The sequence below is a fragment of the Sciurus vulgaris genome (assembly GCF_902686455.1).
Source record: "Sciurus vulgaris genome assembly, chromosome: 8".
Taxonomy (NCBI): Eukaryota; Metazoa; Chordata; class Mammalia; order Rodentia; family Sciuridae; genus Sciurus; species Sciurus vulgaris.
The window spans coordinates 117899158-117922352 of record NC_136468.1 but is presented as its reverse complement, the minus strand read 5'-3'; the positions used below and the strand labels follow the sequence as shown (position 1 = coordinate 117922352).

The window sequence follows — 23195 nt, the reverse complement described above, 5'->3', positions numbered from 1 at the left end:
GGCCAGAAAGACTGAGTTATTCAAAGGACCACCCTGACCACATGGCCCTATTTTCACTCTGCCTTGCTCATTTCCCTGTAACCAAGGCTTCCATTCCTCTACCAGCAAAGGTCCAACCCTAGGCCTGACTGTGAGGCACTCAACACACATGATCTGCAGATTAATGAATGACACTAGGGAAGAAGGAAAGCAAAGGGCTCTCAGAGGAGGAAAATGAAGGCAGCATACTGGGTTTGTGGGAGGAGTAGTGGAGGAAGGTGGAAGCAGGGCTGGGATGATGGCTTTCCAGCAGGGAGAGCAAGAGACTCATGGACTCAAGGGGGTTTTGTGCAGAATGAGTGTAACCCCTCTGGTTCTTCATCAGAATGCTTTTCACATTAACTTTTGGACATTACACCAATGTGTTTACTATGACGCTGTGAGAAAAAGCCGGTCTTGAAGTGATTGGCTTTCTACAGACTGCACATAGAAGGAAGCTGATGGTGCTAGCAAATGGAGGGATAGAGGAAGGGAACACTGGGACAAGGGCCAAATAAAAGACAAGTAGAGAGGTGGATTGAGAGGGATGCAGGGAGAGGTATCATGCTGCCTCCCACCTGCTGTTTCCACTGGCAGAAGCAGGCTCTGCTGAGTCTCTGCACCAGGAGCTGGGTGCCCTGCATCTGCAGAAGCTGGGAGAGAGCAAGTACACAGGGAGTCAAGTATCCCACACACTGGTAGGGCCCCCATCTCTGACAAGTCAGGGTGAACCAGGTTTCTCTCCTAAGCCATCTTCTCCCTAGGACATGACCCAGTTCTGAGGTCAGCTACCCGCAGCATCCACTAAATGCCCAGACAGGATCCCAAACAACCCAGCACCCAGGCAGCTGCCTTGAGTTCTATCTAGAGAGAGCTTCCCTGAGAGGTGGTCTCTTGGCCCAAACACTGCCTGCCACATGGGGGAAACTTGACAGCTGCTGCCACCTGCCTCACCTTTTTCCTGACACACCCAAGATGGTACACCTTCCACCACGCCACCCCCTTTAGCAGCAGCTGCCGTCGGTGATGCTGGGCTGCTCTCTCCAGCTGGGCTCTCTGCTGGGCTGCTCTCTGGCTGCAATCTCGCCAGTTCTGAAACCAGGTCCGGAGATATCCTAGGGCAGATGCAAGCCAGAGTTTGGCCTTTTGTAGGATTTCTACAAGTCACAATGCAGTGGGGAGGTTTAGAGATCAAAGAAGGTGGTATGGGATAGTCAGGATGTCCAGCCCTCTGTGAGTAAAACTACCACATGTGCACCATGGCCACTTTGTAAGGACAGTTAGGCCACTTTCAGTGACTATGAGCACTGTGAGAACTGGGACCAGACTTGTTTATTGCTGCCTTACAAGGGTATACCCAGCACAGACTATACTCCACCTCTCAGAGTCACACGTGACGTAATGCCTTGGTCTGCAGAAGGGAGCCTCCTGCTGGAGCTCAAGCTTGGAGGAGGAGATAGCCTCATTTCACCAGATGAAACCAAGGCTCATTCAAGTCATCCTGAGCCGTGACCAGATAGGTCTGCCAGCATGTCCTGATTCCCTGGACCCTGTGGGCAAGGGCCAGCCACATCCTGCATTTTATTTTTGTGTCACTAGATTCTCCCTTTGGTGAATTTTCTTGGGCCCTGTAAGAAGTTTCTTTTCTTAGAAAAGAAGAGGGTTGATACTGGGGCACTCATGATACACAGATGGTAAGCCCTCCAGGACCCACTGCAGAGGGCAGGGAAGGAAGGAATCACAAGCTGGGAGCCAACTGTTTGCACTATGCACTGATACATCTTGGGAAGGTGTCTTTTATCTACCTATATATCCATATAATTTCACTGAATTCCCCATAAGAGACAACCATGAGAGGTAGGTACTATATCCCCATTTTACAAATGAAGAGACAGAGAGGGGGTCGTGCCTGAGATCACATAGCCAGATTATGACCCTGAGCCTGCAACACTTCTTTTAGTTTTTAAGAAATGGGGTTTCTTGGGGCTGGGGAGATAGCTCAGTCGGTAGAGTGCTTGCCTTGTAAGCACAAGGCCCTAGGTTCAAGTCCCCAGCACCCAAAAAAAAAAAAAAAAAAAAGAAATGGGGTTTCTTTGTGTTTCCCAGGTTGGCCCCAAACTCCTGGGCTCAAGCAATTCTCTGCCTTCCAAGTATCTGGGACTATAAGCATACTCCACTGCACCTGGCTAAGCCTGTACTTCTTAAGCACTCCATAATGTCTTATTCTATCTTCTTCTTAGTCCCTCCTCCCCAGCATCCAGCCAAGATGTACCTGAGACTTAGACCTTAATCTAAACCAAGAAATTGACCCCCAGGTATTTATTGTGCACCAACTAATTGCTTCTTGGCCTTTTGGCTAAGATCAAGTATACTGTGCACCAACTATGCGCAGTGTCTTGTTGCTCAGCCTCCTAAGTCTCTGTGCCATCTGTAATGGTTATGGCAAACCCAGGGCCTGCTATGTGCCACCACTCCCTTCTAAGGAAAGTCCTGCAGAGAAGCAACTTCAGGCTATGCCATCTAAGTTCCCACCATGACCAGGAGTGGGCACCTGACCTACAGTAGCTGATCCAAACCGCATCGGGTGTAAAAACTCTGCCCAAACAGAAGCCAAGGAATGAGCTAAACCTCTCACTTCTTTCTAAGAAAAGAACTAGAAATACAGAGGTGGGATCTGCATTCATCAGCACACACCACAGTCGGGACCCAACCAAAGTGGAACAAATTCTATTAAAGTTAACAACTTGACTGACTCTCTATGGTCCAATTTAAACCATTTCTGATTATTACTTTTGTTTGTATTTTCGTCTATTCTAACTATAGGCTGCCCACTTCAGAGTGTCAGATTCCCCACCCCCCCACCGTGGGCACAACAGTGTTAAAAGACAAATCCCCACAGGTCTTTTCTGTGTCTGGGCACCTTGTGCATAAAGGCATAGATTCCTGTCATAGACTATCTTTCTGAGGATGTTTATTATACAGCATGAGTAGAACTTCTTGCTCAAAGGAACAGAGCAAGTATCTAGTTCCAGAACATAAAAGCATCCAACTACACAAGAAGAGAGGGCCCTAACCACCACAGGGGCTGACCCAATGAGCAGCTGTACTCAGGAGGGTCTTTTCCATCAAAACACACCCACTGCCAGGTGAGATGGCTTGTAATTCCAGAAGCTCAGGAGGTGGAGACAGGAGGATTCCAAGTTTGAGGCCAGTGAGGCCCTAAGCAGCATGGTGAGACCCTGTCTCAAAAAAAAAAAAAAAAAAAAAAAAAAGGTGGGGGGAGGGGATGGTGGAGGTAGTACTGAAGATGTAGCTCAGTTACAAAGTGTCCCTGGGTTAAATCATCAGTAACAAAAACAATAACAACCCACCCAAACCCACACCTGCTTAGCTGGGGTCAGTGGCACACACCTTTAATTACAGCACTCAGGAGGATGAGCCAAGATCACAAGTTCAAGGTCAGCCTGAGCAACTTAGCAAGACTGCCTCAAAAATAAACAAAGAGGGCTGGTGACATATCCCCTGGGTTCCATCCTCAGTAACACATACATACACACACACACACATAAACACTCCCTGACTTCTAGCACTCCTCCATTCCAGCTTCATTTTTTAATTTCCCCATGGATCTCAAGCTTTGGCCTTCCATTTTCATACAAGCTGCATGGGAATCCATTGGGAAGGAAATTTTATGACATACTGGACTGAATAGCACCCCCACACCTCAAAGACTCATGTCCTTCATGGAACCTGATAATAAATGCTTATTCGGAAATATGGCCAGTGTGCATTTAATAATGTCACACTAGAGCAGGGTGAGCCCTGAATCCAATGTGTGTGCTGGGGGTGAAGCTCAGTGGTAGATCACTTGCCCAGCACACGTAAGGCACTAGGTTTAATCCCCAACACTGAAGGAAAAAAAAATCAGTATGCGTGGTGTCCTTATGAAACCTAGAGACAAGAAGAGAACATCAAGTGAAGATAGAGGATGAAGTTGGAGTGTTGTATTTACATGAACACCGAAGATGGCTGGCAGCCAAAAGAAACTAGAAAACTCAAGGAAGGATCCTCCCCAGAGCCTCTGGAGGGAACAAGTCCTTCTGACATCGTGCTTTCTAGCCTCTAACAGAGAGAGAATACTTTCTTCTTGTTTGAAGCTTCTCAGTTGTAGGGAGCAAATGGAACCCAAGACAGTTCTGTGTCTTTCACACTCCTTTTAATACTTCTTGCTTCCAGGAGCCTCACTTACCCCTATCTAGGACCTTCCGAGCCTCTCTGAGGACATCTGCCTTTTGCTGTCGGTAATATATCTGCACTGAAGCTACCTTCCGCCACTGGACCAGGACCTACAGGCAGGCAAAGAACATTGATCACTTCATGCCCTGACTTCTGAGGACATATGAGGTCTGTGATGGTGGCTCCTCATGAGGTGAAGCCGAAAGGTTCATGTTTGGCTCTGACACACATTCCAAGAAGCACCTGCTATCCACAGACCATCCATATAGACCCAAGGCCCCTCTCAGTCCCTCAGAGGTGCTGGGACTTAGAAATCAGAGGATTTAAACTTTATACCATCCCACAGAGAAATAAAGTAGTTACACAAGCTGTAATTCTATTATTATTTGTTAATCAGATCATATATAGCATATATACTCTTTCCTATTAGAGGTACATACAAAATCACAATAACAAAATACTTTGAAAAGTCAGGCAGCCAGGGGAAGCCTGGGCCTGTTTCACAATCATGATCTCCATTTCCACCAAAAACATCTTCTTTCCAAGCCTGGAATCTTAGTTTGGATCTCCCTTCCTCATTCCAGAGGAGGGGATAGCTTTAGAGTTTTTCTGAGAACAGACTGGCCCTTGACCAGATACAGTCGCTCCTCTTCCACAGTAGCTTCAGTTGCAAGACTGGCCCCTATCTGCTTTATTCTAAAAAACATCTGGGGCTCAGGAACTACCTGTCATTCCATTTGTTTGACCTGCCTCTTTCTTGTAACGTGTTTTCTTCCCACAGCCATGTCCTGCCACTGTCCCCATCCCCAGAGCTTAGGACCAGCCCTACCATGTGACATTTTCCCATACCCATTCCAGTCAAAAGAACAAGGCTGTGGTTTAGTCATTTCCCATTGAAGATGACCAAAGACCTTACAATTCCTGGATGCTCTATGCTTTCCAGAAAGCCTCTGAGGTCATAGGACCTGTAATGATGATGGGCAGAAGCCAGTGTCCTCTTACAGGTCAGGAGACTGACTTACATAGTTTCTCCCAGTGGAAAACAGGTTCTGATAAGAACTAGTCCACTTACTATGTGCCATGCTTTTATTGTAATGGGCATTGGTTCATACTTTAGTAAAAATAAACCTGCAGACGAGGATGTATGTCTGTGTGCTAGAGGAAGGTTACCCATTTTTTGGGTTTCTTATTCAGTGCTAATCTCTGGCACCAGTCCCTACCCCACACCCTGGCTGGAACATGGTCCTCAAATCCCCTGGATGAGAGTCTTGCCTCCCTGTACCTCACCTTGGAACACATGGTCCTTCTATAGTGGGCACTTGCTTGCAAGATTTTTCTGGCCTCATCCGCACGGGCCACTGTGTTCTCTCTCCAACGACGTAACACCCATCTGCAGGTACAAGGCCAGGCCAGGACAGGTGACCTCAGTACAGAGGGACATGGGAGGCTTCTGTGAATTGTTCCTCATTCTCTCTCCATACCTGAGTCGGTACTCTCCATGCCTCTGAGTATCTGTTTCATTGACACCCAAGTTCATGCTCATGTCTACATTCAATAAACAAATGCTAGGTACACCTGTTCTGTGCTAGATACAAGGTGAGTAGCCAGTACCCAGTAGTGCACAAGACCAAACACCATATCCTCAGAAGTTTAAATGATATAGGGAATGTGGAACCCTAACGGTGATGATAATATAGGTGATTCACAGCATAATAAGAAAAGTAGAGAGAGATAGGGAAGTTGGGGAAGGAAAACTAAAACCCAGTGTGTGCTTGCTGCAGAGTTAGCGAAGGACCAGCTGGTCTTTAAGGGACCCCAGAGGAGTGATGGAGATGTTGAAAGCTCACAAGGTTCTTAGCCCAACAGGCCACCTAGAAAAGCATGTGCTGAACATATACAAAAGGAAGGAAAAGAGAGAGGGAAATGAGGAAGGCCTAATGGGAAGGAATAAGTTTAGAGCTTAGCTTAGAAGGAATGGAGGGTGGGCCATAAGTGCCCTGCAGAGGTGAGCAATGCAAATGATCTTTAAGGGCTGGAAAATGACTCTTCATAGTCAACTGTGAGGGGACCATCTGGGAACTGATAGGAAAGGGGATCTGCAGGCTCCAGGGCAGAAGAGTAAATGGTGACTTGAGAGGTTTTGCAGGCATCCAGGGAAGTTACTTTCTAAGGCCTTACCCTGACAACAGAAGGAGTTCATGATATACTGAAGTGAAGCAGTAAATGCAATGCTTTGCTGTGGAAAAGTGAGAACCACAATTTGAGCAGTAGGACCATCCTCTGCTTCACCCAAGGCAGGAATCTATAGTCTGGCTCTGTTCCCTTCTTCCTGAGCCTGAGCCCCAAAAGATCCTCAGGAGACTCACCCCAGCAGCTGCTTGTTGTATTGGCTCTCCCTGGCTGCCACCTCCTGTAGGATGCTCTGTACCTTGCCCTGGTAAGCCTGTAAGAGACAAGGAGGACTGGAGGCCACTCCTGAGTCCACACTGCCCCACATTCCAGAGCCTTTTTTTTCTGTAGGGCCATGCACTTTTTTTCACTTTGCCCAGTAAGAAGAGACCCTGTGGTTTTGAGAGTCACTGTCTCAGGTACCTACACTGTTTGAAGCTTGTCCAATTACTCTGGGGAGGGACGGGAAGAACAAGGGAAAAAACTATAGAGTTTCCAGAAACATCCCCTGCCCATACAACAAAGTGATCTGGAGGAAAGAGGTGGTTCCTACCAGCCACTTCTGCAGTGCCCTGCGCAGTGAGGCACGCTGGCCATGCAGGTCCGCTCGCATCAGCTTCTGTTGCTCAGTGGCCCGCAGGGCCAGGCACTGTGGACAAAGGAGAAAGCAGCCACCTGGACTAAGGGATGAGGTGGGGGACTGCTTCAGTTCTGCTGCCATGTTACACTCCATTTGTGTGAGCTCACATAAGGTACTTACCCTCCCTGAGTCTCAGTTTCCTCATCTGTAAATATGTGCTTCTGAGGGGTTTTGTGAGGACTAAATGAGGCAAGTCCCTAACTTATAGTAAATGCTCAATCACTGTTATCTTAAACATTTTATACACTCAACAAGGTCCCTATAAAGGGTTAGATTAGGAATTTGAGATTCAGTAAATTCACGCAAGATCAGCCTGGTACCTAAAAAAACAAGGAGTCCTGAGCCAATCCTATCACAAAAGTGAACTGACCCAGGGCAGGCAGCAGATGAGGCAGTGCCAAGGAGCCCATCTGTCTGCTCTGAGTCATGATGATACATAGCTCCACCTGTCCAAAATCCACTCTTGGGTGGTGCGTGTGCCAAAGCCTTACCTCCCTCCACCTGTTCCAGGCCCAACGCAGGAGCCGTACCAAGTAGAACTCTGCAGCCAGCACCCTGCCCAGCCTCCTGCAGGATGACAGGTGGACATCAGCCATGTAGCCCAGATCCAGGTGGAGGCCTCTTGATGGGTCCCCTTAGTCTCTGGCCCCTACTTAGTGGTTAAGTTCTGGTGGGGACTGAAGGCCCTCTCTAAAGAGCTGCCAAAGGACTTGGGCTCTTTCCCAGAAAGGTACACATGTAATCAAATTTTTGTATTACAATTTCATAGGGTCTTAAGTCTATTCCCTGGCCATAGTCACTTCAAATGGGCCCCCACTAGCAAGATAATGGATAGGACCTCCCAGATTCACAGAGCGCTTCTGTCCCAACTGAGATCCTGAGGCTGGAAACACCATGAAGGTATCCAGAGATCCTCTCACTATAGTCTTGGTTTTACTAAGACTATTTCAGGTTGAATTTCTGGAACTTACAACCAGTCCAAGTTAGCACCTAGACTAGACAGGCACTTGGAGCCAATCTTGCTGCTATGGTCCAAGCTGGCCTGGGTGGGAAGGGTTTCTGATACAGAACTGATCACTCACTCTGTTCTGAGCCCTTGGGCACTCTCCCTCCATGTGTGGAAAACGTTCCTGAGCTGTCCATGGTGGTGGTGGGCACAGGCCACTGCTTGCCACTCCTGTTCTTGGTGACGTGTTGCTGCCTGCTGATGCCAGGTGGACCAGGACCTACGAAGAAGCTGCCGCTCTGCCTGAAGGATGGCCTGAGGCAGAACAGGAGGAAGAGAACAAAACAAGTCAGGTAGGAGGTCAGCAAAGAAACCAGGAAAGACTCCACAGGTCATGAGTAATGACCAAGGCAAAACAAATGGATTTTCAGGTGTCCTGGCCCAGAAGCTGTCTATCAAAACTCTACTGACAATGGACACAGATGTCCAGAACCTGCTCCTGGCTCATAAGTTACAAAAAGGAACCCTGCAGTGTGGGCCTGAGCTCTGTGCAACTTCCTGATGAGGCAACACAGTGAGAGCAGGGTTTAAAACAGGTCCTACCCCTCCAGGAACGTCCTCAGGGACAGTCACTTACCATTCTCTCTGCCAAGCGGTTTTCTCGATGCTGAAACATCTTCTGCCACCAGATAGCAAACACTTGCTTTTCTAATGTCTCCCTAAAGACAAAAAAGAAAAACTGAATAGTAGTAAAGCACATTAAAAAAAAAAAAAAAAATCCAACAGAAAAACAAGTTCCAAATAATTGGATTTGTCCCTGATAGCTCAGTTGAGGGAAAAGGAAAACAAAGGGAAGGAATGCAGACAATAATGCCACCCATAAAAAAATTCCAAACCAACATTTTCCCAGGTATTTCTGGCATCAGTCTAGTTTTTGCACAAAATGAGAGAGACTGACTCTGAGGCTCTAGTTTTCCATTAACTCTACTCTGAATTACTAACACTGTCCAATGATTACTCATGAAAGCTTTTCCAGTGTGTACTAACCAGTCAAGAAACTTCTACATCAATCCTTGTGGAGACAAGAGTGACCAGAACCCCAAGGCTGAATAAGCGGGTTTAAGGTAGGCCTCAGAACACAGCATTTTAAATTTAGTATTCTAGGCCAATTGAATAGACACGTTTAGGAACCACTGTTTTGTCACTACTGCCTAGACCCACCTGCTCACCATAATGGCAAATTCTGCAAAAGCAGTGCCAGGACCATTGACAGGTACTGAGGACTACATATTGGCAAAGTCATGAAGACTAATGCTGGGTGCCAGGGGAGTTTCACTTTCAGCTATGACAGTCCCTGGTCCTGGCACCTGACCTCCCTTCATGTATTAAAAAACTAAATTAGGGGCTGGGGTTGTGGTTCAGTGGTAGAGCACTCGCCTAGCATGCATGAGGCCCAGGATTCGAACCTCAGCACCACATTAAAAAAATAATAAAATAAAACAAAATAAAGATATTGTGTCCACCTACAACTAAAACAAAATATTAAAAAAAAAAAAAAACTAAAACAACAGTTTTCAGGCACTGGACAACAGGAAGTGAAAATTCTGATACTTGAGATAAAAAACATGCAAGGTTAGCCCATAGATTGCCCAGGCTTTGTGTCCGGGGGTACTTCCAGATAAAAGGGGCATGGGAAGCCAAGCAGCACATGAGTCTCAATGAACATAGGAAGCAGAGATTGGAGGTTTAGAGTGCTTAAAGGAGCTAGAATTTGGGATTGGTCTATTGGAAAGGAGAGAGTTGAACAAAGGGGAATACCCAGAATTTTACTGAGGTTTTTCCTGGTCCTCAGATGAAGGCAGACTCCCTGAGTCCCAGCAAAGAGTGGCTCCTGCAAGGCCAAAGGCCAAAAACAGACACCAAAGGTTGGACAAGAATGGCCTAACCAGAGTGGAGAGAAAAAAACAAAAGCTAAGATCATTTCCACTTCACTTGTACTAGAAACATGCTAAAGACTAAAGGGAAATGATACAAATGGAAACTTAATCTATAGGAAGAAGCAAAGAACACTGGAAATGAAAAATATGAGAGTAAATATGACAATTTTTTTCTTCTCAATTTTTAGAAAGACTTCAATTATTAAAAGCAAAAAAATATGGTTTGTGGGGTAAAAAACTATATATTGTAGACATTTTCAACAAATACCATCAGGGATGGGAAGAAAATAAAGCTTTACTGCTTTTGCTGTCTTACACTTGACATGAAATGGTGTTAATTCTAGTAGAGCTGTAATTAAGTTAAGGATGCACACTGTGATCTCTAGAACAATTTAAAAACTACAATGGCAACTATAATACACCAATAAATATGTATAAATAGAAAATATACAAATAAAAAAGTGAAAAAATTTAAAATAAAAACTACAATGATATAGAGCTAAAAGAAATTCAGGAAGTAAAATGGAATACTAAAAAATTTTAAATGTCCCCTAAACAATGCAAAAAGGGGAAAAAGAGAAAAAAACCAGACCAACTTTAGTTCACTTACTCATATCATGATTACATTAACTATAAATGAACCAAACACTATAATTAAAAGGCAGAGATTGTCAGACTGGATTACAAAAATTAAGAAACAATTACATGTTGTTTATAGGAGACATGCTTTATTAAATATGAAGACATAGATGAACTGGAAGTAAAAGAATGGAAAAATCACACAAACGGTAAACATGAAAAAAGCTGGAAAGAATACATTTATATATATAAGTCAAGACAGACTTTGAGAAAAAAACATATTACCAAAACTAAAGAGGTTCATGTCAAAATAATACCAGGGGCAATTCATTAGGAATACATAACAATCCTAAATGTATATATATAAATAACAAAGTTCCTAAATACATGAAGCAAAACTGAAAATATTACTGAAAGAAACAGATAAATATGCAAACATAAAAAACCTGTAAGGGCAGAAAATTTGAAGATGATTATCAAGCAATTTGACTTACTATTTAAGAACACTGCACCCATCAATTGTGGTATAAACATTTTTTTTAAGTGCACATGAAATGGTCACCAAAATAGGCTACATATATTGGACCATAAAATAAATGTCAATAGAGTTAAGAAATTGAAGTTATATGAGATATATTTTCTGGTCACAAGAGAATTAAATTAGAAATTTAGAACAATAATATATAAGGAAAATTCCCAATTATTTGGGCATTCAGCAACACACTTCTACATAAACCATGGGTCTAGGAAGAAATCACAAAGGAAATGAAAATATACTTTTAATTGAATAATAATGAAAATATATCAGAATTTGTGGGATGCAGGCAAAACAGAAGTAAATCTTATAGTTCAAAATGGTTATATTTGAAAAGAAACATTTAAAATCAGTAATATAGCAAAAGTTGATCATCTGCACTTCTACCTTAAAAAGGTAGAAAAAGGAATGCAAATTAATCCAAAGTAAGTAAAATAAAGGAAAATATTAAAAAGCTAAAACCATGTAACAAAAAATAAGCAAACAAAGCAAAGAGTTGGGATTTTTAAAAAACCAAACAAACCTGTTTAAAAAGAAAAACACTAACAAAATCAGGAATGACAAAGACTCTATTTACACTGAAGGAAGCAAAAGACACTACTATGAACAGCTTTCCACCAATGTATTTGATAACTTAGATGAAATGAAAACTTTCTTGAAAAAGTGTTCAAAAACTGACACAAAATGAAATAGGAACTTTTTGTAGCTCTACATCTATTCACAAAATTAAATCTGTGATTGAAAACCTTTCTATAAGAAAAACTCTCAGCCCAAATAATTTCACTAGCAAATTCCATTGAAAAAAAATTCAAAGAAAAAACGTTATTGATCTTACATAGTCAGAAAATAAACATTACCAAAATGCAAACCTATATGTAAAAATTCTTAACAAAATACTAATAAATCAAAATCATTAATTATGCTGGAGATCCTAGCCAGTGCAACAAGAACAACAGCAAAAAACACATGCAGTTTAGAAAGAAAAAAGCTATCTTTATTTGTATACAACATGATTGTTTATGCAATTATTAGAAAAGACAAACTACTAAAACTAATAAGTGAATTTATAAAGGTTATGGAATACAAGGTATCAGTTATTTTTCTAGACACTAGAAGACGATAATTAGAAAATGAATTTTAAAAATAATTCCATTTACACTAGCATTAAAAACTACAAGGTATTTAGGAATAAATTTAATAAAAAATACATATAAAACCTTCACACAGCCAGGAGTAGTGGCACAGGCCTGTAATCACAGCAGCTTGGGAGGCTGAGGCAGAAGGATCAAAAATTCAGTCAGCCTCAGAAACTTAGTGAAGCCCTAAGCAACTCATTAAGCCCCTGGTTCAAAGTAAAACTTAAAAAGGGCTGGGAATGTGGCTCAGCTGTTAAGCACCCCTAGATTCTAGATTGTTCAATCCCTGGTATCAAAAAAAAAAAAAAAAAAAAAAAAAAAAACCCTTTATGCAGTGAAGGGAGAAATGTATCAGATTTCAGTAAAATCCCAAACAAAATTCCAGGAGAATTATTTATAGAAACTGGCAAACTGATTCTACAATTTATATGGGAATGCATATAGACTGAGAATACACAAAACAGTCTTGAAAAAGAATAAAATTGAAGGACTTGTCATCTTGTTTCAAAAAAATATGAAGATACAGTTAATCAAGACAGTGTGGTAATGACATAAATAAACAGAATATTCAGAATTAGATACAAACTTATGTGGCCAGATGACTGTCAACAAAGGTGCAAAAGCAATTCAGTAGCAAAAATCCTGTAAAAATATCTTGAATGGAATGCTGATCATCAAGGTGCATAATATGTGAAAATGCATCAAACCACTTGAAATCTGTGCCTTTCACTATATATAAATTTTATATCAATGTTTTTAAAACATAAGCTAGTTTTTGTCTCATTCTCAGTATACTTTACTAGGTTAATAAATCACCATTTTTAGTTATAATTCATGAGATTCTAAATTCTATCTGTATTCCTAAGACATACCCCAAGAGGACAGAAGATAAGTATTTATTTGAAACTTAATCTGCTAAACTTCAAACCAATGCTATAAATATTTATTTACCATGACAATCACAGGTCAAACTAATTCTGAGGGCTAGAGGGACTGTTTCTATTTTTTGCTAGGCACTCTGCTTGTATTTGACATATACTATCCCATTTAGTTTTCATAACAAACTACAAGACAGGGACGATTATCAAACCATCTCCACTTTACATATGAGGAGACAGACTCAGAGAGAATGAAAAACTTCCTAAGGTTACAGAGCTGTCAGGTAGAAGAGCCAAGGTCTGAACTCAGGCCTAACCACTTCTCAGTCAGACTTCCAATTCCTGGGCTCCTTCACAAACCAGGAAGGTGAGAACTTGAAAATTGTTTTCTAAAAAGGAACTATCAAAACAGTACAAAATCAGGGCTGGGGAGATAGCTCAGCTGGTAAGAGTAAGGCCCTGAGTTCGATCCCCCCCAAAAGAAAAACAAAAAACAAAAAAACAAAAAAACAGTTCAAAATCTAGATCAGGCCTTAACCATCTTTCAAATCTCCTGTCTACTCCCTGCCTCCAATTCACTCTCCAGTCTTTTGTCTCCAGTAATAGCTCTAAAATCATCTAAGCCTGCTCCCCAGCAAAATTCCTTGTAGAGGTTCCTCTTGGTTTTGTAGAAAGTACCCTAAAAAAATTGGTCTCCACAGCATGCAAAATACAAAAAAGCAACAGAAACAGGTATAACAAATTATAAGTACTAAAGCCATTTCTCAAATGGATCTTATGCCAGATTGTATATCAATACAGGAACTAAGTAAAGGTGAATCCACTTTATCTATAGGAGACAAGACCTGTCCTCTTTTCATCTATTCCCTACGGTCCTCCCTAAAAACATTTCGTTGGCCTTTGTACTCAGGGATCCCATAGCTCTGGGTGATTCTCTCAAATCCTCCAAACTCAAGATTACCGCCACAACTTTTCCTAATGCATGCACATTCTGTCCACTCTAAGCTGATGTATATCATATTCAGGGTAATCTCCAAACTGTCACCTGCTCGAACAGATGTCCATCATGTGTCTATAGGTCCAGTTCAATCTTGTTTGGCCTTCCTCATATTGTAACTCCAGTCATTAATCTTCACCCTCTTGATTCACAGGAAGCCTCCCCCAGGTACTTTCATGCTCCCTAGTCACCTCAGCACCAACTTTGAGCTTTAGAAGAACTTGTGGTCTGACATAATTTGGACTGATCTAGCTCTTGATTTATTTTTCGATTGTTACTTGTGTATCAGCCTTATTACCTCATAAGAATTTAAAGCTCCTACAAAGTCATCAGAAAGATCTTTCCTCTTGATCAAGTGGAAATCACCTGGACTTTGGAATAGATATGAATTTAAACCCTAGCTCTGCCACTTCCTGATTGTACCATTTATCATTCTGAATGTTCTCTCAGGGCTGTGTGAGAAGGAAATTAATGAAGATAAGATGTTACAAGTGGAACAAGCTTATATTTTTTTTTATTAAAATCTTTTTTATTTTTATAGAATGCATTTTGATTGATTATACACAAATGGGGTACAACTTTTCATTTCTATGGTTGTACACATTATAGATTCACACCATTCATGTAATCATACATATACATAGGGTAATACTGTTTCATTCTACTATCTTTCCATCCCCACCCCCTACCCCATTTTCCTCTACACCATCCAAAGTTCCTTCATTCTTCTCTTTCCCTCATCACCCCCCCTCGTTATATATTGTCATGCACTTATCAGAGAAAACATTTGGCCTTTGGTTTTTTGAGCTTGGCCTATTTCACTTAGCATGAAATTTTCCAACTTCATCCCTTTACCAGCAAATGCCATGATTTTATTCTTCTTTATGACTCAGTAATAGTCCATTGTGTATATATACCACAGTTTCTTTATCCATTCATCAACTGAAGGGCATCTAGGTTGGTTCCATAATCCAGCTATTATGAATTGAGCTTCTAAGAATACTGATGTGGCTGTATCACTGTAGGACGCTGATTTTAAGTCTTTTGGGTATAAAACAAGAAGTGGGATAGCTGGGTCAAATGGTGGGTCCATTCCAAGCTTTCTGAGGAATCTCCATACTGCTTTCCAGAGTGGCTGTACCAATTTGCAACTTCACCAGCAATGTATGAGTGTGCCTTTTACCCCATATCCACGCCAACACTTATTATTGCCTGTATTCCTGATTATAACCATTCTAATTGGAGTTAGATGAAATCTTGCATTTCTCTAATTACTAGGGATGATAAGCACTTTTTCATATATTTGTTGATCGCCTGTATATCTTCTTCTTCCTTAGCCCATTTATTGATTGGGTTCTTTGTATTTAGGGTATAAAGCTTTTTAAGTTCTTTATAAACTTCGGAGATGAGTGCTCTGTCTGAAGTGTGTGTGGAAGAGATTTTATCCCACTCTGTAGGCTCTCTTTTCACATTATTGTTTCCTGTGCTGAGAAAAACTTTTTATTTCTTGTGCTATGGGGGTCTTGTTAAGGAAGTCTGGTCCTAAGCCAACGTGATGGAGATTCAGGCCTACTTTTTCTTCTATTTGGTGAAAGGTCTCAGGTCTAATTCCTAGATCCTTGATCCATTTTGAGTTGAGTTTTGTACAGGGTAAGAGATAAGGGTTTAATGTCATTTTACTGCTTATGGATTTCCAGTTTTCCCAGCACCATTTGTTGAACAGGCTATCTTTTCTCCATTGTATGCTTTTGGCACCTTTGTCTAGTATGAGTACTTATGTGGGTTTGTCTCTTTGTCTTCTATCCTGTACCATTGGTCTACCTGTCTATTTTGGTGCCAGTACCATGGCGTTTTTGTTGCTATTGTTCTATAGTAGAGTTTAAGGTCTGGTATAGTGATACCTCCTGCATCACTCTTCCTGCCCAGGATTGCTTTGGCTATTCTGGGTCTTTTGTTCTTCCACATGAATTTCATGATTGCTTTTTCTGTTTCTATGAGATTATGTCACAGGGATTTTAATTGGAATTGCATTAAATCTATATAGCGCTTTTGGGAGTATGGCCATTTTGATAATATTAATTCTGCCTATCCAAGAACATAGGAGATCTTTCCATCTTCTAAGGTCTTCCTCAGTTTCTTCAATGTTTTGTAGTTTTCACTGTAGAGATCTTTCACCTCTTTGGTTAGATTGATTCCCAAGTTTTTTTTTTTGTTGTTTTTGTTTTTTTGATTTTTTTTTTGAGGCTATTGCAAATGGAGTTGTTTTCCTCATTTCCCCTTCAGATGTTTCATCGTTTATGTATAAAAATGCTTTAGATTTATGCATGTTGATTTTATATCCTGCTATTTCCTGAATTCATTTATGAGGTCTAGAAGTTTTCTGGAGGAGTTTTTGGATCCTTTCTATAGAGAAACATGTCATCAGCAAATAGTGACAGCTTGAGTTCCTCTTTTCCTATTCGTATCCCTAAGCTTATATATTTGTTTTCTTTCTTCCATCACATAATGCCCACCACAGTGGTTGACACACAATTAGCAATTAAAGATTTCATCACTATGTTCCACCAATATGTAGTTAGGACCTGCTACAGCCAAGCTTGTCCCTATGGTAGCTAAAAAAATGCAGCTCTGCTCCTTGTCTTTCTAATATTGGTGATGACTATAATGTCAGACTTCAAAAAGTCAGCTTGCAGAATAGTAACTAAGTATTTCAGGGAAATTACACTCAAGAATGTCTGCAAAGCCAATCCAAGGGCCCACCACACTCTGATCCAGAAAGCTTATGGGCATCCTTAATGGAACTCTCAGCAGCATGGAAAAAGGACAGGGACATAAAACATAGGCTATTTTTAAAGCACTTTCAATGAAGATGGACAAAAGTATTCCCAGTGGAGACTCTGGCTGTCTTTTCCTGCTACATAAAATCAGTAAGCTCACATTATTGAAAATCCAGGAAGAAGCAGTCACTGGGGAGTTAGGAAGCTAAAAGCAAATGGGGTGTGTGGTCAACAAAGTCAGATGTGAGTGCCTACCCTGGTGCAGACAGAAGTTGTAGGGCGTACCTGTGAAAACGTGCTGCTCTTGCATTGAGGATACTTTCCTGCTGGTGTCGTCGCCAGAGTCGACTCCATGTGTGGAAGACAGCGGGCAGGGTTCTATGTTGGAAATGACTGTCTGCTCTGGCCTGCAGGAGCTAACATAAAATAATAATGTCTTTGCTTTGCTTTCTCCCCACCCTCACAACAAATGACCTTCTAGATCATATTCTTGAGAGGAGATTGCTTCTTATACCATAAAATTGAGAAAAAGATCATGTTTGATCTTTGTCAATAAGCTAGATGGAAAAGTAGAATATGAGAGCTGAAACGTAATCACTTCTTTAATTACATGTGGCCTGAACACCCCTTCATATATATAGACACAAATATGTATATATGTATTATATACTTAGACCAATACACACACATGTAATATATTTATATATATTTTTCCCTGATGCTTAAGAGATATTCATACCCATTGCCTGTTTTATTATCTGTCAGCATTTAACTCAAATATGTATGAATTTTTTGAACCTTAAAAATGTCATTAGGTGCCCTTTCCTGTGCCTTTTAAGGCTGATGCAGTGCTTTAAGAGGCTAACACTGAAGGGTAAAGAAAACCATAAAACCCAGAGAAGAGATTGCAAAACTCCTCTTTGAATCCTGTCTGGATTCAAAGCTAAAAAAAAAAAAAGAAAGAAAGAAAAAAGATGTCATTAGGCCAAGCATAATCCCAGTGACTCTGAAGGATGAGGCAGGAGGATTCCAAGTTTGAGACCAGTCTCAGCAACATAGTGAGGCCCTAAGCAACCTGGAGAGACACCATCTCAAAAAAAAAAAGAAAAAAAAAAAAAAAAAAAAAAAAAACCGAGGACGTAGCTCAGTTGTAAAGTGCTTCTGGGTTCAATACCGTGTGTGTGTGTGTGTGTGTGTGTGTGTGTGTGTGTGTGTGTGTGCGTGTATAAAAAAAGCATCGTTAGCTCTTTGCTATATGTGTTCTAAATACACATAATTCTTTCCAACCCTATAGTATGTCTTAAATTTTTTGTAATATCTACTTGTCGTACAGATTCTTTTTTTTTTTTTTTTTTTTTTGATACTGGGGACTGAACCCAGGGGCACTTAACCACTGAGCTACATCCTCCATCCTTTTTTGTATTTTATTTAGAGACAGGGTCTCATGAGTTGCTTAAGGTCTCACTAAGTTACTGAAGCTGGCTTTGAACTTGCAAACCTTCTGCCTCAGCCTACTGAGCCACTGGGATTACAGGCATGTGCTGCTGTGCCTGTTAAACAGATTCTTTAACATTTCATGTTATTAGAAAAGGCTATTCCACTGATATATCAGTAGGAAGACAGACACTGACTTAAGAATCTGTATGCCTCCATAATCCAAAACTTTGGGGGAGAAAGACATATATGCATTTAGAAGAGGTTTTAAAAATATGGCTACAGGGCTGGAATTGTAGTTCAGTGGTAGAGCACTTGCCTAGCATATGTGAGGTGCTGGATTTGATTCCCAGCACCACATATAAATAAATTAATTAATAAAGGTCCATCAACAACTAAAAAAAAATTTTTTTAAATATGGCTATAAACTTTTTTTTTCTTTTTTCCATTTTTTTATTACAAATCATAAATTTACATAGGGCAATGTTGTTTGATTCATTCTGTTATTTTTTTCCCTTCCCCCCACCCCAGCTATAAACTCTTTGATCCTCCTTCATTGAGAATTGGCTTATGTCCCCTCCCCTGGATTTTGGGTGGGATATTGATTGCTTTTTCCACTTTAACCAAAAGAGCATGGTGAAAGTGACGCCAAGTAACGGCTGAGGCTCCATGAAGGGCCACACATCTTCTGCCTTGTTCACTAGAACACTTAATTTCGAAGCCTTGATATCTGACAACACTGAGGTCACCAATCTGTGAGGAAGTTCATGTGTGGCCTTGCACCATGGCCATAAATAGACCCTCTGGTTAACACTCCCACTTGAGTCCAGTCTTTTGAGTCATTTTAATCCACGAACCAGACGTATGTGAATAAACTTCTAAATGATTCCTAGCTCCTGATATCTGAATCTTCCCAGTGGAGGTTCTAGTAATCAAGGAGCAGTAATCAGCCATTTCTACTATGTCTTACTTCAATTTATAAGCATCAGAATTCTTAAGCATAACAGAATGGTGCTTGTTTTATGCTACTGAGTTTGGGTGATTTTTTTAGTGATAGATATTCAGAACAATATGCATATGCATGTGTGTGAATGCATGGGTACATATACTCCAAACCCACACAGAGAAAAGATACCAGATTTATTCACAAAATGCCATTGTAACAGGCAAGCTTATGAATTCTTTCTCTTTTTTTCTTTATGTCTTTCTACACTTCTAAAACTTTCTACTGTGGTTGTACATTACTTTTCTTTTTACCTTTTTTTTTTTTAATTTTTTTAAAGTTGTAGATGGACACAATACCTTTATTTCATTTATTTATGTGGTGCTGAGGATCAAACCCAGTGCCTCATGAATGCGAGGCAAGCACTCTACCACTGAGCTATAACCCTCTTTTTACTTTTTCTTATGTTATTTTGAAATGTAAACAAAAGTAGAATCAAAAATTTAAGGAGTCCCTGGGAACCTGACCTCCGACTTCATCAATTAACAAGCATTTTGCCATTCTGTATGTACTACTTTCTTAAAAAAAAAAAAAAGAAGAAGAAGAAGCCCACAATATTTTTATCTTTTCTTAAAATAGAACTAATGTGCTCTTGGGACATTTATACCAAGAGGTGACAATCAAGATTATTAGCTAAAGGTTTTTAAAGGCTATGATTAAACAATGCTCTTACTACTTTTTAGACCTGTTCTGTCTTCAAAAGCAGGTCAAATTAGAGCAGTGAGAGAGAGAAGAAATGCTGACCCTTGACTTTCCACTTGTGCTTGGCCCCAGGTCAAGGAGAGCCCCTATTCTGGAAAGAAAATAAAAGAGACCCTTTGATTTCTACCTGGAATGAACACAAGGTTTCCATTCTGGCACTCACCAGTCATTTTCTAAAAGAACTAGAGACATTCTGTTGAGCATGCATTAAATGAACTTAAGAGAATAATTGGCATAGTCACATAATTCAAAGGGATGTCAAAGAATGCAGTGGCTCTAAGCATTTTCTAAGTGTGGAAGGCAAGGGTAACACAAAATAAAACAAGCCATGTCCTGGATTAGTACCATCCAAACTCTCAGAAAAAAGAGGATAGTTGGGAATAACTCTTACATGATCAACAGCACTTTATGCATTTATTGTGCATTCATTTATCCACACATTAGCACATATTCTATGCCAAGCACTGCTGGGCTGATGAGAGACAGACTAAACCCCCAAGAAGCTAACAGGCTGGCAGGAGAGAGGGGTGAGCAGACAACTATGCAATGATAAACTACACAAGTTGGAAAGGCGGGTTGAGAGAGGAGAAAACACCTCAGCTGGAAGGACAGCGAGGCACACAGAACTGCAGGTATAGTGAGAGGCAAGCATGTGCACCAATCATTCAGGAACAACTGGCAACTCAACTGGCCAGAGTGCAGCTGTGAAGGAAGACTGGTAGTGTGGAGGAGAGATAGAAATAGAGAGGGGCCAGCTCCCAGAAAAGCTTGTACGGCTTGCTGAAAAACTGTATTCTATCTCAGAACTATGGGGAGCCAGCCAAAAACTTCAGATTCACATGCGAGACTAGCAGCAGATGGAGATGGGGATGGGGAGGCCAATACAAAATAACTGGGAGGAGTTTGTTTTGTCTTCCTCTAATTCCTTGTCCTTCCCGCCAAGGTTAGCCAAAAGGGGCCTTTTTGCAGTGGGGGTAACTAGGGACTGAACCCAGGGGCACTTACTTAACCACTGAGTCACAGACCTTTATATTTTTGCACTTTTTTTTTTTTTTTTTTTTTTTTTTTTTTTTTTTTTTTTTTTGGGAAGTCACCCAAAAGATTTTATTAAGTGGACAGGCAGAGTGCCTGACTACAAAGGGTGAGAGAGAGGGAATGGCAGGGGAGCTATTCTTAGGTAGTGGAATTTCATGGGCTAATAATCTGACCAATGACTGATGAGAAAGTTTGAGGGTTAACAATCTAGGTTGTAAAATGGTATGGAGGGGCAGAATAATGGTGGCAGTGAAATTACAGATCTGATGCCAATATTATTCCCTTTTTGTTTTTATAGATACCAGGGGTGGGACAATGGTCCTTCTTCTGTAGCTTCTTCCTGCTGATGAGGGATGAAGAGCCTCATTCCTCACATTCCTTATGTATGATAATGAAACTTTGGTGGCCAATATTTCTCCCGAAACACCCAGGAAGGCCAAGTTTCTGTACTTCTCTAACATCACATTTCTATATAAGTTTTGTTGGGCTGGCTGAAGACATTTCCACTCCTCTTCAGTAAAATCAATGGCCACATCTCTGAATGTCAACAGTTCCATTTCTAGGTGTTCAGGAGCCAGTCCTTCTCCCTATGAATCTTCAGCCTCTGCACAGCAGAGCAACCTGGGGCTCTTAAGAAGGAGAGGGAAGCCTAGAGCCAAACGGCTGATATGGCCAACTCAGGAGAAATGGATTTTTTCACTTTTGAGACAGGGTCTCACTATGTTTTTAGGACCTCGATAAGTTGCTGAAGCTAACCTTGAATTTGCAATCCTCCCACCTCAGCCTCTAAAATTGGTGGGGTACAGGCATGTGCCCTTTTCATGTAAATAAAACTTACTGAACAAACATCTCCAGAGTCTCAATGTAAACTCGAAATCCTTCTCATGAGATTCAGCATTCCAGCCACTCCTAATCATTAGACCCAGCTTTGAGATCACACTTACTTGCCACATTGGTGCTAATTTATAAGCCCGCAAGAACAAGAATCCTGCCTACTTTGTATCACAAATTCTCAGTGTTGAGCAGCATCTGAGGCACAGTAGTTGTACAAAAAGTATTTCTTGTCAGGCATGGTGGTGCATGCCTGTAATCCCAGTGACTCAGGAGGTGAGGCAAGAGATCTCAAGTTTGAAGTCAGCCTCAGCAATTTAGCAAGATCCTGTCTCAAAATAAAAAATAAAAAGGTCTGAGGATATAGCTCAGTGGTAAATGTCCCGGGATTCAATCTCCAGTACCCAGTACTGCAAAAAAAAAGTTTGTTTTTTGGTACTAGGAATGGAATTGGTAAGATGTGAATGGCTCACAAGAGCTCATTGAATTTTAAGAACATCTGCATTTTCTTAGCAAATGAAGGATGAGAGTTATGTAGACTCTAACAACAATGGTGGAATCTGAAGGAAATACATTTGAGCTTTTTACAGTACTTTTGCCTCCAAATCACACAAGATCTCTTAGTATAGGTTTTTTCCAAGAATCTTTCCAAAGCCAAGGGATTCAAGAATGTAAGGGAGTAGAGCTATCTGCTATTAAAGTACTCCATACCTGCTTGTATCTTCTCTTCTGCATATACTGTAACCACAATTTGATATACTTGTGCAGCAATGTTACCCTGAAATAAAACACAGAACACCAAGGTACTATCAATCCATGCCTTTGGGTTTCAGGTTTTTAAATTTCTGTTTTATTTTTAAGGCAGGTAAATCTGGGTATAGTTAGTTCTTGAGAAGTAAATGCACCCCCAGATTTACTAGTTTCATTCTAGAAGAGAGGGAAATAAGAATCTGATTCAACCTGTCAACTCCGATTTGGACTCTTGCTTAAAAATTTAGCCAATATTCTTATTGTTTTTTGTTGGTCTGTTTTGTGAGATGTTAGGGATCTAACCCAGGGCCTCATGAGAGTTAGGCAAGCACGCTAACCCTAAGCCACAACCCCAGCCCCTGACAGCTTTCTTATAAATCTAATTAGATGATCAGGCACAATATCTCTGGAACTTAAGAAACATGCATGAAATTCCCTAGACATCCTGAACTTTTTGGCCTTATGGCCAAACTCTAGGGCTTATTTGGGATGTCCTGAGTTTGTGACATACTCCCTTTCATACAGTGATATTGCAAGTAAGAACCATTCCTGGTTTTGTAAACTAGGGTACAGAATAATAGACCTTGACAAC

General features: G+C 41.0%; 1 protein-coding gene across 1 annotated transcript in view; it reads right to left on the bottom strand.

Annotated features, from left to right (window-relative positions):
* SFI1 (SFI1 centrin binding protein) overlaps positions 1–23195 on the bottom strand; it is a 105610-nt gene that overhangs the window by 4877 nt on the left and 77538 nt on the right. Inside the window, 11 exon segments of the mRNA XM_079149698.1 lie at positions 597–671; positions 973–1133; positions 4268–4364; positions 5542–5644; positions 6621–6697; positions 6977–7072; positions 7555–7630; positions 8146–8324; positions 8647–8728; positions 17134–17264; positions 22565–22631. Of these exon segments, the coding sequence (XP_079005824.1) occupies positions 597–671; positions 973–1133; positions 4268–4364; positions 5542–5644; positions 6621–6697; positions 6977–7072; positions 7555–7630; positions 8146–8324; positions 8647–8728; positions 17134–17264; positions 22565–22631 (1144 nt within the window).